The sequence below is a fragment of the Panthera leo genome, chromosome F3 (genome assembly GCF_018350215.1).
Source record: "Panthera leo isolate Ple1 chromosome F3, P.leo_Ple1_pat1.1, whole genome shotgun sequence".
In the NCBI taxonomy this organism is placed as follows: Eukaryota; Metazoa; Chordata; class Mammalia; order Carnivora; family Felidae; genus Panthera; species Panthera leo.
Genome location: NC_056696.1, coordinates 3,915,171 through 3,931,715, shown reverse-complemented (window position 1 = coordinate 3,931,715; position 16,545 = coordinate 3,915,171). Strand labels below are relative to the sequence as shown.

General features: G+C 44.3%; 1 protein-coding gene across 5 annotated transcripts in view; it reads right to left on the bottom strand.

The window, feature by feature from the left end:
- Positions 1-15,035, bottom strand: part of AHCTF1 (AT-hook containing transcription factor 1) — a 78,347-nt gene extending 63,312 nt beyond the window's left edge. For 2 of the 5 annotated variants that reach the window (XM_042925897.1, XM_042925901.1), the window contains exons 1-4: positions 14,752-15,035; positions 11,732-11,831; positions 2,546-2,670; positions 484-737 (exon numbers count right to left, since the gene is read on the bottom strand). In XM_042925897.1, coding sequence (XP_042781831.1) covers positions 484-737; positions 2,546-2,663 — 372 coding nt within the window. In that variant the 5' untranslated portion in view covers positions 2,664-2,670; positions 11,732-11,831; positions 14,752-15,035. Of the gene's footprint in view, positions 1-483; positions 738-2,545; positions 2,671-11,731; positions 12,355-14,368; positions 14,569-14,751 lie in introns of those variants that run through there. The other 3 variants (XM_042925899.1, XM_042925900.1, XM_042925898.1) reach the window with 3 other exon arrangements.
- Between the last annotated feature and the right edge of the window lie 1,510 nt (positions 15,036-16,545).

Sequence of the window (16,545 nt, the reverse complement as noted above, 5' to 3'; positions counted from 1 at the left end):
CCTGAGGCGAAGTCGGACGCCCCACCGACTGAGCCCCCCAGGCGCCCCAAGAAATTAATGTTCTTTCGATAACATACTGCCTTTAACCTCTGTATTTTGAACTTTTAATGAAAAACAACGATTCCACAAAAGTAAATGAATTATAAAAATGTATAGCTCAATGAATTTTCACAAAGCGAACACACCTGTGTGACCAGCAGGGGCTTAGTTCTGAAAGCAGAATGCTCACGAATCTTAAGCAGTACCTACCCGGGGCTCCTGGGTGGCTCAGTCGGTTAAGCATCTGACTTTGGCTCAGGTCATGATCTCATGGTTTGTGAACTCGAGCCCCGCACTGGGCTCTGTGCTGACAGCTCAGAGCCTGGAGCCTGCTTTGGACTGTGTGTCTCCCCCTCTCTCTGCCCCTCCTATGCTCATGTTCTGTCTCTCAATAATAAATTAGCGTTAAAAAAAAAATTATTAAAAACAAAAAACAATACCTACCCTTCCAGGAAGAACAACGGCTTTAACCACTCTGGACACACCAAGGTCATAAAGGCAGAGAACACTCCCTTCTGCTTCCTCTAGTCCGATTAACAACCCGGTTCTCTTCTGCCAAGAGAACTCCTTCATAGCCAGGACGACAGGAGGCTGCTGACTCACTCCATTGAATCGATATGCAGACAACCGCGCTCCTGTGAGAAAGTTTACTACCTCAAGTTGTGGACCACAAGCCAGGCAAGCAAGTGCGTTTCTCCCTAGAAGAAGAAGAAGAAAACAGCAAAAACATTGCTTATTTCGAGGTACACCGCGTAACTAGACAGAAGTTAGATGTTTTACACATATGACACGTAGCTCATTATGTATAACTTGACGCATTATCTCTAAAGTGAAATCTAACCATTTATAGAACACAGTGGTCCAAAGATGAGTAAAATATATTAGACAACTATTATCTCAATGATAAAGTGAACATCTGGGTAAAGGCACCACGCTATCTGCTAAAACAGACCATCTCATTTAGTCCTTGTCACACCCCAATACAGAGAAAAAGCACCTGGACTTTCACACGGTTAACTAACGTGTCCCCAGCCATATGGCTACAAATACCGCGGCCAGAAGTGCATCACAAGCCTAACTCCACAGCTCACACTTTCAATACGTTATACCTCAAGAGTTAAACGAGGCGCTCCGAGGCTCATACAACGTAACCCATGAGTCTATCCCCGAAGAGTTCAAAATCTAACTGAGAAGACAAGACATAACTAGTATAACAATAGGAAATGCCAGAAGCCCTTCTGAACCCCTCACCAGCCATGTTTGGATCTTATCATGTACACAACGTAAAGTAATCGGAGCTTTTTAACCTATCTGATTCCTGTTTTCAAATGTTACCCTCGCTGCTAAGCAGAAAAGGGACAAGAAGGAGCACAGGACACAGGTGCGGAGACGACACCCTATGCCTGGTCGGTGACCGTGAATGAAAAAAAATGGACTGACTAGAGATTCATCTTAGAGACAGGACTAAAAGGCTGTGCTTGCTGATGAAGATATGGGGAGGAAGTAAAATAAGAATCAAGAACAGACTCGAATTTTCCCTTGAGCAGCTGGGTCAATGGTAACTTGTAAATCTGTGAGGTCTACCACGCATCCAAGTACACAGCTGGATAAGCCAGGTTACAGCTACGGGAGCCTCTACGGTTTAAGGAAATAGCGTGGCACAACGGGCACCCAGAACACATGGATTCAGAGATAATTTTCACCACTTGCTATCGGCCCAACTGGGAGCAGGTGACTTAACCTATTGGATTCTTAGCTGCACAGAAGAGTGTCTACTTAGAAGAGTCTAATATCTCAGTTGAAGTTGTTACAGTGCCTGGCACGACAGTAAGTACCGTCACTACTGTCAATATTCAAGAGGTTGGCACTGTAAATAGCCACGTGACCCATATGTCTTACTGTCTACCCGCCAGGATGGATGGCTGTGAAATTCATTTTCAGAAAAGGCGCCTGCAGCATCTTTCGCTAGACTGAAATCCACGATTTGATGGCTACTCCGGTATGGTTTTCTGTTCTATTATATGACCAAAACTATCTATTAATATCTTGTTCAAGTTAATGGAATTAATAAGTAAGACTTTCTGGATACTACTCGGGGCCCTACAATCAGATTTTTCTACTCTAAGACTATTCAGATTCTAATCCAAATTCATCACCAATAAAACTTACTGATTATAAAGAAATAACAGCTGTGTATTATTTCTGCCTTCTAAATATGAACACTCGATATTAAACATTCAATACTAAAAGATATAGCATATACGTAGTGTAGAGATAAAAAACGCACAGCATTTTTAATAAGGAAAAACCCACCCAAGGTCACCGGAAATGTGTTCTCGAGTATTCGGGTGTTATTACACATGCAGCTGTAGCTGCTAGATGTTTACGTAAGACGACTACAACTGGGTGTCGCGGTTTTCTCCCACGTTAAAGGAAATTACAATACGTGCTTATTATTCTCTTACAAATCAATCACATCAGTAAATTTTCAGTAACGTTATTTTACCTGGAGTGAGCTTGCCATGAAGCACACATTCTGACGTCACTCCATCTTCCGCAAAGGCTTGCACGGTCACCTCTGGCAAGCGCAGGAGAGCCGTCACCTGTGCTGTTAGGCCGCGCATGCTTTCACTGTAAGTATTTGTAAGAGATAACATTATATTCGTACTACAATATGCCTAAGCCAGAAGAAAAAAAGAAACAGCCACCACACGAGAGTAAATAAACTAAAACTAAAATCTGATCATAAAACACATTTTATGTGCTTCTGGGTCTGAGGTACTCCCTCCTAATAAAATGTTTCCCAACGGCTTTTGGAGTGAAGATTTATTAAGCCAGATGGCCTAAGGATATACATGATTCCCCAGACTGTTTGAAGCCTGGTTCTGTGCAATTAATCTTATTGCCTGACTTACTCTGAAAGAACACTTCACACACAAACAGGAAAAGCTGATGAATTTTACAAAAACTACTGCTACGGGAAAGGGGGAGAAAGTCCACAAAAAGAGTCCAAATACACAATAATCTCAGGAATTGAGTTTGGGACAGATCTTTAATTGGATAGAAAAAAAACTGAAAATTATCTTTCACTTCCAACGTATAGAAGATCAGATTGCTGGAATGACCCTTCTATTGTCAACGACCAAAAATAATGGTTAAAATACCACTTGTTGAATGAAATCGGCAACGTCGAACACGAAGAGACGGCAGGAATTTTGGAAATTAGCTACCAAATCCACTGCCGGTGACTGTGATCTTCTTCTGAGACTCTTGAGATCCACGGAGGCAGAAGGTAAAGCCAAGGGCTGGCAGAGCCAAGGCAAGCTAAGAGCCCCCCCACTGAACTCCACAGGCTGTATCATCGGCACCGAGGCCAGCGAGAAAAGCACCCAGTGTGCAAGACGGGAGCAATAATGCTGCCCGTTTTGACCATGACTGTGAGTCTCTATTCAGAAAATATCCCTTCACACAAATTGGTGGCCAGAATTCAAGCTACGTTATCTGAAAACACCCAGGGAAGGATTTCTTATAAATTTTTCTCAGGTTGGTAATGCTCCACACAACCCACAGAAACCACCAAACAGTCTCCAGAATCTCAAAGAATTCTCAAAGATGAAATTCCAAGAAAATGAGCTCACAGTCAAATAACAAACTGTAACAAGGATACCATGATCAACAGCCGGCAGAATCTGCTTCAGATGTTGAAAATGATCAGAGAACAGAAATTACGTTTAATAGGTTTAAAGAAATCAAAGTTCTAGCTTGCTAATGAGGAAGAAACTTCACAAAAATAATGAAAAGTAGTCAAGCAGATTTGACAAAAACTAGAGAACTTATGGAATAAAAAATTAAGTAAAATTGAGAACTCAACGAAGAAAAAACCTCAATGGAGTTATAAGAACTGTGGCATATGCAACAAGATGGAAAAACGCCAGAGTACGACACTAAGCAATAAAAGGAGAAAATACACGCAGAATGATTACATTTACATAGAGTTAAAAAGGCTGTGAAACTAAGCAAAATAATACCTAAGAATACAAACATGTATAGCAAAACTATGAATAAAACAAGGAAACCATAAACACAAAAACCCAACAGTAGTTTAAGAGGGAAAGGGACGGGAACGCAAGGACTCCAAAGTAATGTTCTTTCTCGAAAACCCCACGGTGAGCAGACACGTATTCACTGCACCAAGATTCTTTGTAACTTACAAATATTCTTTTTCATATCCACTCAGCAAATAGTCCTTTTGTACCTAAAGTCAACAAAAACCAAATCAAAAAATAAGTAACATCGCATACTAGAAAGAGAAAGAGAGCCCCAAAACTCTTGCAGAACCTAAGACAGAGAAAAAGAAATGAGCAGTTGGAAGTTATAGCTAAGACGGGCGCCTGGCTGGCTCAGTCGGTGAAGCATCCAACTCCTGATCTTGGGACTGGGAGTTTGAGCCCCCAATTGGGTAGAGATTACTTAAAAATAAAGTCTTAAAAAAGTTAGAAACGAGAGAGGGAGAAGGGCCAACATATGTTTATTCCAAATCCCTCAGAATATAACATTAAATGATAAGGTAGAAGCAATATTCTGAAAGATACTTCTCAGACTTGGACACACCAATTCTTTGGAATCAGGAGGACCAGTGAATCCTATACAGAATAAATAAAAAGAAATGACTTTTCAACAACAGTGAAAGCCAGAAGTCTGGAATATCTTCAAAATTCTAAGCAAAAATAGCTGTCAACATATAATTATAGATCACTGAAGTTATCGTTAGATATGAAACACGTTTTTAGAAAAACAGAGTTCACCACAAATAAACTCTCCCTTAACGAGAGTTTGAAAAGATTATCTATAGAAGGCTTCAGGTAGAATGGTGATCCGATAAAAGATCTGAGATGCAAAGAGATGCGGATATCTGCAGTGGGTTCCCTGAATCTTTATATGATCAGCGTAAGCATGTAAGGAAACCACCAGAGGCCAAGGAATGGATCACTGGAAAAACAGAAGGGAAACAGTCCCTAAAGCTTACAGAAGGCCAGGAATAGCTCCAGAATGGAAAAGCCTTATAATACATGAGGACTGAGTAGAGTACTTGGAATGGTGTTGATTGCTTCAGTGGGGGCGGGGGGGGGGGGGGGGGGGGGGGGGGTAAAATTAGCCCTTGTCTAATACTCATTCTGGTCCTGTATAAACAAAAGCAAGCCTCAAAAGAATCAAACTGTTTCCAAATAACTAAGCTGCACCCTAGAACAAGGAAGCCTCAAGAATATATAAAGGAATGCAAAAAAATATTCAGTACTCAAGAAAGTGAAATTCACAGTATCTGGCAGCCAGTCAAAAATTGTCAGGCATGCAAAAGAAGTGGGAAAATATGACCTATAATAAGGGGGGGGGCGGGGGCCTAACCAATAGAAACAGACCAGGAAGTGACACAGAAGTTGGAATTACCAGATGAGGACTCGAAATCAGTTATTCTAGCTATAATCCCCATGTCCAAGAAGACAGAGGAAAGCATAAGCACATCAAGGAAAGACTCAGACTCAGAAGATATTTAAAAAGACTAAGTCAAACTTCTAGAGATGAGAAATATGCTGAAAGAGATTCATAGACAGACACAGAAAGTATTACTGAATGTAAACATCCACAATAGAAATGATCTAAAATGAAGCACCAAGAGAAAAAAGGCTGGGGCAGAAAGGGCAAGAACAGAGCATCAGTGGGCTGTGGGACAATATTAAGTACCCTAATATATGCAAAAGCAATCTCCAAAAAGAGAGAATAGGCATATTTCAAAACTATCGGCCAACATTTTCCAAATTTGATGAAAACTATAAACCCACCATCAAAAAGGTCGCTAAACCTCAAGCACCAGAAACACGAAGAAACTCCCCCCCAATACATCCTCATCAAGGGACAAAATCTTAAAAGTGTCACACTGCAAAGAGGAAAAAGGTAATAATGACAGGAGACTTCTTGTGGAAAATGATGCAAGCCAGAAGACAATGGAACAATAACTGAAAGAAAACAATGGAACTGAAAAAAAAAAGCTGTCAGGCTAGAATTCTACATCCAGTGAAAACATCACTTAAATACAGAAAACAAAATGAGGGTTGATGGGGGTGGGAGGGGAAAGGTGATGGGCATTAAGGAAGGCACTTGTTGGGATGAGCACTGAGTGTTATATACAAGTCATGAATCACTGGCATCTATTCCTGAAGCCAAGACTACACTGTATGTTAGCTAACTTGAAAATACATTTAAAAAAAAAAGGTAAAATAAAGTAGATCTGCACTACAAGGAATGTTAAAGAAATTCCTTCAGGACGAAAGAAAATGATACCAAATGGAAATCTAGATCTACACAAAAGAATACAGACCACCAAAAACTGGCAATTATCTCCTTAGAAGACAATTATCTATTTGAAGCAAAAATGACAGTAATATATGTAATTTATAACATATTTACAAGTTAAACAAATGACAATAACACAAGGCTTTGAGAGGAGAAATGGAAGCACAGTTACAAAGTTCTTATACTGTATGTCAAATGCTCTAATGCTGTTTGAAGGTAGACGGCAATAATTTAAAGATGTACACAGTAAACCTTTGAACAACCACTGAACACACACATGCACTAAACTACATCGCTAATTTACCAATGAAAGAGATAAAATATCACCATAAAAACTTAATCCAACAGATGGCACAAAAAGAGGGAAAATGAAAGAACAGATGGGACAAAAAAAAAAAAAATTGGAAGATGGTAGATTTAAACCTAGCCATATTACATCCACATTAATGAAATGACTTTAACGTTCCAATTAAAAAGCAGACTGTCAGATTGAATTTTTTTTTTTTTTAAAGCAAGAGTTTAAGTAAAAAGGCTAGCTAGGTTGAAAGTAAAAATGGAAGCTAGATCACGCTACCACTGATTAAAAAAAAAAAGGGTAGGGGCGCCTGGGTGGCGCAGTCGGTTAAGTGTCCGACTTCAGCCAGGTCACGATCTCGCGGTCCGTGAGTTCGAGCCCCGCGTCAGGCTCTGGGCTGATGGCTCGGAGCCTGGAGCCTGTTTCCGATTCTGTGTCTCCCTCTCTCTCTGCCCCTCCCCCGTTCATGCTCTGTCTCTCTCTGTCCCAAAAATAAATAAAAAACGTTGAAAAAAAAATTAAAAAAAAAAAAAAAAAGGGTAGAACAGCCATATGAATATCAAAGTAGAATTCAGAGCAAAGAATATTACCAGGGATAAAAAGGTTCATTTCATTATGATACAGTGTTTAACTCACCAAGTGAACACTAACAATCCTGAACATTTATATTGAATAGAGCTTCAAAATAAATAAGGCAAAAACTAGGAGCTGAAAGGAGAAACATAAAAACCCACAGCTGTAATTGGAGATTTCATCACGTCTCTCTCCACAAGTGATAGAACAACTAAACAGAAGAGCAGTAAGGACACAAAAGACCTAAACACATCTGGCCAACCTGATTGATTTTTATAGATGATTCTACCCAAGAACAAAAGACTACACACTCTTTTCAAACGCACACAAATGACTTACCAAGATAGACTATATCCTGAGCCATAAAATCTCAAATTTAAAAGGATTCAAATCATACAAAGCCTTTCCTCTGCTCACAAGGAAACTAAAAAGCAGTAAAACATCTGGAAAATTTACAAATATCTGGATACTAAATAACACACTTCTAAATGAGCCATGGATCAAAGAGATCAAAAGGGAAATGAAAGTACTTTGAACTGAATGAAAATGAAAACATGACGTATCAAAATTTGTGTGATGCAGTATAAAGCAGTACTTAGAGGGAAAGTGATAGCACCAAACCTCTGTAAGATTTCAGATCAGTAACCTAAGCTTCCACCTTTAGAAACTAGACAAATAGGAACAAATTAAACCCAGCATCAGCAGAAGGAATAAAAGAGTTGAATTTAATGAAACAGAAAAATCATAATAATAAAAAGAAAAAGAAGTGAAATCAAAAGCTGGTTGCTAAGAATTAAAAACAAAAAACAAAAAAACTACCAACATAAAGAAATAGATTAACAAAAGTGAGAGACCAGAGACGGAACTATTTCACTTATGACAAAAATAAATTTTCTTCTTTATCTCATTGTGCAAATTTAACTGTGATATGTCTTGTTGTTGACCTGCTTTTGTTGATCTTATTGGGAGTTCTCTGTGCCTCCTGGATTTGGATATATTTCCTTCTCCAGATTACTTAAGTTTTCAGCAATGATTTCTTCAAATAAACCTTTGCCCCCTTTTCCCTGTATTCTTCTGAGACTTCTATGATACGAATGTTATTATGCTTTATGGAGTCACTGAGTTCCCTAAGTCTACATTCGTGATCCAATATTTTTTCTTTCCCTCTTCTTTTCAGCTTACTTTCCATAATTGTATCTTCTGTATCACCGATTCATTCTTCATCTTCTTCCATCACATCCAATTGGTTTCACATCTTTGTTACAATATTTTTTATTTCAGCCTGACTAGTTTTTACACCTTTTATCTCTGGGGTAAGGGACTCCCTGGTGTCTCCTATGCTTTTCTCAAGCCCAGCTAGTATCCTTGAGATTGTTTTAAATTCTGGATCAGGCATATTACTTGTATCTGTTTCGATCAGATCCCTGGCCATGACCTTTTCTTGCTTTCTTTTGAGATGAATTCCTCTATCTTGACATTTTGTCTTAGGGCTCTGTCTTCTTCTCTGTTAGGAAAGCCTAACACACCGCTCCTTAGAGTAATGCCTATCCTAAGAAGAGGTCATATACTATCCAAGGCCTGGCACTTCAGGAAGCGTCTCTGGTGTATGCTGTGTGCACTTGGCTGCTGTGTTTTGGCTGCTCTCTCAAATCAGTCCTCTGCAGAATTTCTCCTCGCCTGAGTGGGGAGTGTTTGGACCTTGGTCACAGTGTGGCAAGTTTCAACTAGGGTCCACTCTGGTCTGCCTGCGAAAAGAGACCTGATGCTGTTTCCACTAGAGCTGAAGCTTTGCAACACTCTTGTCAGTAGACGTGGCACATGGGGGTGGAGGTGGTGAGGTTGTGTTGGTCTTCATGGGGAGAGGCCTGCCACACCGGTTCTCAGGCACACTCGCGGTCCAGCTTTTCTGTAAAAGTACTTCTCTCAAATTGATCTGTGATGTTCTCTCTGCTGGGCCCAGTCACAAGTGCATAATGCGGACAGATTTCTGTAAAGGTACATCCAGGGTGCAGCCATACTTCTCCAAAGCTCTGCCACTTTTGCTCTAACCGAACGCCTTTCAACTCAGGCTGGTAACAAGACAGCCTACAGCCACTTCAACACCACACATCCAAGCACACCCAACAGGTGCTCCTTTACAGCAATCCCAAATACACTGTAGATCTGTCCTACGGCCCAGAAATTTCCACAAAAGGTTAACAGTATAACAATGTTAGGTTAGTGTTATCCTTAGAAACTTGAAATTAAATGTGAAGACTCTAGAACTTTGAATTCTTGAAGGTGCTAACTTCTTTAGTGATCCTATTTAACCCCCCACACTCAAGGGATAATCAGTTTATCGATTCTGAATCTATTCCTTAATTCATTCAACCGAGACTAAATGCTTACCATATGCTAAAATGCACAAAAATGAAATGCTGAAATCCTAGCTTCCTCCTAAGTCTTTTTCTATCTTCATCTCACCATGTCCCCTCTTTATTCAATTGTTTCTCAGGATTAAGGTAACAATTAAAATCCACTTCTTGGTCCTGCAAGTTAATTACACTTAGCTTCTACCTACGTACAGGAATTTAAGCCTTTAGTCCGGAATGAGAGCAGGGTTCTCAAACTTCCACCCTACGCTGATGCCTGTCTCAAGAGTGAAAAGAATTTCTCAAGGCTCTCAAGGTGCTTCTCAAGGAGAAGTAGCAAGGTGAACGATAATCACAGGTTCCATGCAGAGTACTAGAAAAGGCAGGAACTTTGAATTAGAATGGCTTTAAGTCCAAGTCCTACCACTCACTGGTGCATGCAATGCTGCACTTCTATACGGTCTTCATGTCACACCCAAGCTTCTAGAAAAGGTGAATACTTCTCTCTCCAACTCTTAGCTTATCATAGTGCCCGACGTGAAGGAGTTCGAAAAGGTGTTCAGTGAATGAAAGAGAAAGTTGTTCAAATTTACAAGTTAGCCTTTGAATCTACAGGGGAAAAACTGGTTTCAAGCAAGCCCTTTCGAATCCCAAATTTAGTGTGAACTTTAACATTTTAAGCACAGTGAAGAGAACTAAAAATTATACGATTAGAAAGAACATCCCATATAGACATGCATGTTCACAAACACACATTCAGCCGCCAAGCTCAGTATCGTACAAGATTAAGTAGAATCCCGGCCTTCGTGACATGCCAGCACTGGCAGCCTCTGAAAGGGAATTTAGAAAGTTTAAACACCTTCTCAAGGGCCAGGTAGGCAGAGCATGACGTGGTGCTGGCTGCCAATGAGCTAAAGATATTGTTCATCTTTTTGATAAAGCACAGATGGGTTATGTCACTCCCTTCTCCAAAGCCTCCAATGATTCCCTACTACGTATACAAAAACCAACAGCCTCAGGGCTCCTGGGTGGCTCAGGCGGCTGAGCGTCAGACTTCGGCTCAGGTCATGACCTCACAGTTCGTGAGTTTGAGCCCCGTGTCCAGCTCTGTGCTGACAGCTTGGAGCCTGGAGCCTGCTTCGCATTCCGTGTCTCCCTCTCTCTCTGCTTCTCCCCTACTCACACTCTGTCTCTCAAAAATAAATAAAGATTAAAAAAAATTTTTTTTTAATTAAAAAAAAAATAAAAACCGACAGCCTCAGCCTCAGGCAATGAAGGTCCTCTACAAGCTGGCAGCCCCAGACTATCTTTAGTGTTGCCTCCCCAAACCATCATCAGTTTGCTACAGCCTTGTACTTTCCCTCTTTTATGCTGTACCCTTTCCATCTCCATCTGCCAAGACCCTGTCCACCACTCAAACGCTAAATTCCCAGCGTGGTCTGGATAGACCCATCCTTTCCCACTTAATCGGATCTCTGAGCTCGCTCCTTTCCACCTTTAGGTAAGCAATCATAAATATTATTTTTGAAATTCATTACTTATGTTTGCCGGTCTTCCCCATCATCATATGAATTCCTACACGTCAAAAAGCCTATCTTGTTCCTGTGAATTCCAGACAGTCACAATGCCTTGCAACTAACAGATCTAAAACACGGTGAGTCAGGACAGCCAGATACTAGCAGGGAACAGAAATAGACATGTTGAACAATAAAATCAATTTTTAAAAACTCAGTATTCTGAAAAACCAACAGGAAAACAACCCAATTTAAAAAATGGCCAGAGGCACCTGTGGCTCAGTTAAGCGTCTGACTTCAGCTCAGGTCCTGATCTCAGTTTGTGAGTTCGAGCCCCACAGAGCTCGGTGCTGCCGGCTCAGAGCCTGGAGCCTGTTCAGATTCTGTGTCTCCCTCTCTCTGCCCCTCCCCTGCTCGCCTGTGCGCGCTCACTCGCTCTCTCTCAAAAATAAACAAACCTTACAAGAACAAAAAATTTTTTTAAAAAGGCCAAAGGCCTTACCAGACACTTCACTAATGAAGATACGCGGATAGCAAACACATGAAAAGAAGCTCCATAGCATCTGTCATCAGAGAAATGCGTATTGAAACAATGAGATACCACCGCACACCTTTTAGAAGGGCCCAAATCCGGAACACTGACACCACCAAATGCTGGTGAGGGTGTGGAGCAACGGGAACTCTCCTTCACCGCTGGTGGAAACAGCCACTCTGGAAGATAATTTGGCAGTTTCTTTCAGAACTAAACATATTCTTACCATACGATCCAGCCATCATACTTCTTGGCATTTACTCAAAGGAGGTGAAAACTTATGTCCACACAAGAGACGACACAAAGGTGTTAAAACAGCTTTCCTCACAGGTATGAGGACTAAGGACTAAGGTGTCCTTTTGAATGTCCTTCAGAATGAATGAAGGGTTGACTAAATGGTGGAACATCTAGACAATGGAATTTGTTCAGTACTAAAAAGAAATGAGCACGGTGCCTTGCTGGCTCGGTTAGTAGAGCATGCAACTCTTGATCTCAGGGTCCTGAGTTGGGAGCCCCGCATTGGGCACAGAGATTACTTAAAAACCAAACAACTAAAACTTGGAAAAAGAAATGAGCTATCAAGCCATGAAAGGACATGGAGGAAACGCAAATGAATTCTTACTAAGTGAAAAAAGGCAACCTGAAAGGGCTCAGACTGCGCTGCATGATTCCAACTACACGACAATTCTGGAAAAAGCAAAACTATGGAGACGGTAAAAAAAAAAAAAAAAAAAAAAGCAGTGGTCGCCAGGGGTTAGCAGTGAGCAGAGGACGAGGCAGAGCACACAGAATTTCTAGAACAGTAAAAACTACTCTGAATGCTCCTAGCATGGTGGATCTATGTCATTATACACCTGTCCCAAACCCACAGAACACACACCACCAAGAGTGAACCCTAATACAAACTATGGACTTGGGTGACAATGACGTGTCTCTGTGGGTTCATCAACGGTAACAAGTGTTCTACGCTAGCGGGGGATGTTGCTAATGGGGGAAAGTGTACCGAACTCCCTGTACCTACCACTCAATTCTGTGAGCAGAACGGCTCTAAAAAATGAAGTGTATTAAAAAGAAAAAGCTCACGGGGCACCTGGGTGGGTCAGTCGGTTAAGCGTCCAGCTCTTGGTATCGGCTCAGGTCATGATCTCATGGTTTTGTGCGTTTGAGCCCTGCACTCTCAGCGCTGAGCCAGCTTGGGATTCTCTGCCTCCCTCTCTGCCCCTCCTCCACCTGCGCTGTCTCTGTCTCTCTCAAAATAAAAATAAACTTAAAAAAAAAAATGACTTTAAAAAGAAAAGGCTCAATATTGGGTTCCAGTACTGGATCCAACTTATTTTTAAGTATTTTTAAACACATGTTGTCTCCACATTAAGAAGCAAAACAAAATTCACAAAATTACTAGGAAAGATTTTATTAGCAACAGAATACCACAAATCAGTTCTGTAGAAAACATACATATGCTCGAAAGCAGCTGAATTCCACCAAAAAATTCAGTAATTCTAGTGTAACATATACTGAACAAACATCTACAGAACATTTTGTATGCATTTTTACTTTTTTTGGCTCTTTTCAGTAAAGACTAAGAATTATGATGCACATAGAAGCTGCCAGTGGACTCTGAAATCCCCAGCCTTGTAGTGGCTGCTCTTTCAAAGTTAACTCAAACATTTTTGAAGCTCCAAGCACTTTTAAAAAGTTGTGCCGGGAAGGGAATGCAAGGGCAGAGAGATGACCCGCTTCCTGACCTCAAAGAGTTGCGTTCTAGGAGATACATAATCAAGGACAGAATATTAGACACAAATAAATGCTACAAGAGAAGATAAATGATGTGGGAGAAGGGGAAATGAAAAAGTCCCTAGAAAAGATGGCATTTAAGCTGAGGAAGGTGTGAAATTTGAGAACTTGAAAGAAAGCAGGTACCGCGCCCAAGGCTCCAAGCAAAAGAGCAAGAAATACATTTCCAAGAAAATGGGCCCAGCAGTGGGGGAGCTTTCTGGAAGAGCTGAAGCACAGTTGAGTCTGGACAGAACAGACGTATACTCTAGAGACCGCTGACCTAACCTGGGGAAGTCAGTCTTCCTTCTCAAGAAAAATGAGGAGTCCCTGAACATCTTCATGGTCAGAAGACAATGTTTATTTCCTCTTTAATCAAGAGGAGTCTATCCCCCAAGAACAATATTTTTTAAATGTATTTTAATTATTGCCGACTTGCGACCTGGGAACACTTCGGTAGTAGGTTGTGGGGAAAAACAAGGGGTCAAAAATTACAGGATGGAGAGAACGCAGACTTCTCCGGTGGCGTTTAACGCACTTAGAGCATCCCGCGGGCATTAACTTGAGCTGGGCTTGACATCCCCCGGTCACTGACCCAGACAGTCAAAGCTCACGAGAGCTTCTTAGAATCTGCTGGTTCTTTAGCATATTTTGAGAATCAACTGAAGTTCAGAGTTGCCGAGAGACCTGGGTTTTATCCTAAAGGACCCGGGTTCCTCCAAACACTTCTCAAACTGCCAATTTGAAAAAAGGTAACAGCGAGCATGGACCCCGCTGGCGCTGAGCACACACACCGCCGCCCCCACCGCCCCGCAGAAGTCAACTAGTAACAAAGTGACGGTCCTCAGGTTGGCAGGGGGGACACGGAAGGCAGATTAACAGCCGCTCCAAGACGTCCTGCGGTTCCACGCCGCACTTTTCCACTCCCCGCGCCCCCACTCACCCGAGCCAGGCCCAGGAGCATGTGGAGCGCACGCCGGCGCAGGAGCGGCCCCACGGCCCCGCAGGCCCGGCCGGGGACAGGCCGGCCAAGGTCTCCACCGCCCCGGAGAACGGCGCGGGCGGGACGCCGGCGGCGAAGTCGTGGGGGGTGGACCCCGCAACGCCTCTCCGCCGCCATGTGCTGCCGCTCTGCCGGGAGGTGGTTATGTAACCCGCTGCCGGAGGCCCCCCCCCCCGACCCGGAACGCACCGCCCCCCGCCGCCAACCGCGTCCGCCCGCCGGCCGCCGCCCCGGCCGCGCGCGGGGAGGCCCGCGGCCCTGCGGCCCAGGCCGCGCGGACCCGCCCTCGCGCGCCGGCCCGGCCCCTCCCGCCCTTCCCCTACCTGCGCAGGGCGGACGGCCGAGTGCAGGGGGCGCGAGGCCGGGCGCGAGCTCCTCCCGCGCGGGGCCGTCACAGCATCTCCCGGGAGACACGGCCGCCGCCACGGGCAGGGCGCGCTCGCCGCCGCACCGAACCTCCAGCCTCCGCCCGCGACCTCGCCGGCCGCGGCAGCCCCACAGCCCTGCGGGCGCCTCCGCCGGCTGCAGGCCGGCGCGCCGTTCAGCGACTCAAACGCCGCGGCGGTTCCGGGTCCTCCTCCCCGCGACTCCGCGTCCCCGACGCCGCCAGCCCTGTTCTGAGCATTACCCTGGGCCGAGCGACCGAGTCCTATATACCCGGGAGGGGAGGGGAGGGGAGGGGCGGGGCGGGACCCGGGTTGGGGGGGCAGGGGGCAGGGGCGGGGTGCCGGGGCGCGGGGCGCGGAGGGAGGGCGGCGGGGGAAGGAGATGGCGGCGCGGAGGCCTGAGTTCTCGCGAGTGTAGAGGCCTCGGCGCCTGCTCCGCGGGAATTTTCAAACTCTCGGAGGAGGAGGTGGGGGGAGGGTAAGGGAGGAAAGGGAAGCCGGCTGGGGAAGGGCCGGTCATTTACATAAAACGGGATCTCCCCGCCTCCAAAGCTCTGACGGAGTCGGGGGTCGAGGCGGGGGCGGGGGGGGGTGTGTGTATGGAAACTACGAGTCCCGCCATGCCTTGCGCGCCACACGCCTGCGGCAGCCGGGCGCGCGGGCCCGCGCGGAGTCGGGAGTGGTAGTCTTTTTGCCCGCGGTCCGCGGCGCCGGCCGGGACCCGCCCTCCTCACCGCCCCGCGGGCGGGGGGAGGGAGCGCCGCTGTGGCGGGAGAGTCGTCGCCACGTTAGCAGGTGGCCCCGCTTGCTAGCGGCCGCGTGACCGTCTTTGCCCCCATGGGAGGCGCCTCAGCTTGTGGTGGTTTTCGTGCCCAAACACGTTTCAAGCGATTAGATGCCTAGTATGTCCCTAATCGTAAACAATAAAAGGATCATAACGTGGGGTAAAGGGAAGATCCTAGCAGGCCGCTTTTTTTAATCAGGAAAGTTTATCCTTTTCTGTTACTCTTTCCCGTATGTCTTTTGAGATATGCTGCCTTGTAGAAATATAATTTCCTTTTTTCTGTAATTTTGGTGTCTTTACTGACAGCAGCCTCTGAACATCACGTATTTGTTTGCAAAGGTGCTGGGCTAAGTTGTGGCGGAGCAGTTAAAAGGGGTCTTTGGTTGTTTGTCTTAATTATTTTAAACAGACTTTTTCAAACAGAAACCACCCCTTTGGCAAATGTGCCTGTGTCGGGGCCTTGCCCCTGTCCTACACTTCCTTTCTTTGGCACCTACATTCATGACTACGAAACGTCTTGGTAGTCGGAAGACAGGAGTTCTAAACAATGGTTTCCTGCTCCCGAAGCTTTGTGACGTTAGGAAAATCGAGTGACCTCTCTGGGCTTCAGTTATCAGATGTGTAGAGTAAGGGGGACTGGATTAGAGGATTGACTGATGGGTTACACAGACATCTGTTAGCTTTTGTCTAAGGGCCCTGCCAGTTGTAAAATTCAAAAATCTATCTCCTCCTACTTACTATGCAGTTTAATGGACTTCCTAAGTCAGATTTTAACCTTTCCTTCCGTCCTTACCAGCAGGATGGTTTCTGTATGGCTATCTAAAATCTGGACCAACCCTACCTGTCCTTCCTGATTTCCCTCTGTAGCTGTGAGGATCCTTTCTTCACTCTGATGGGAGCAAAAGGCAAACTGAGGGCAAAGCGGGCCCTGACACGGCACAACCCAC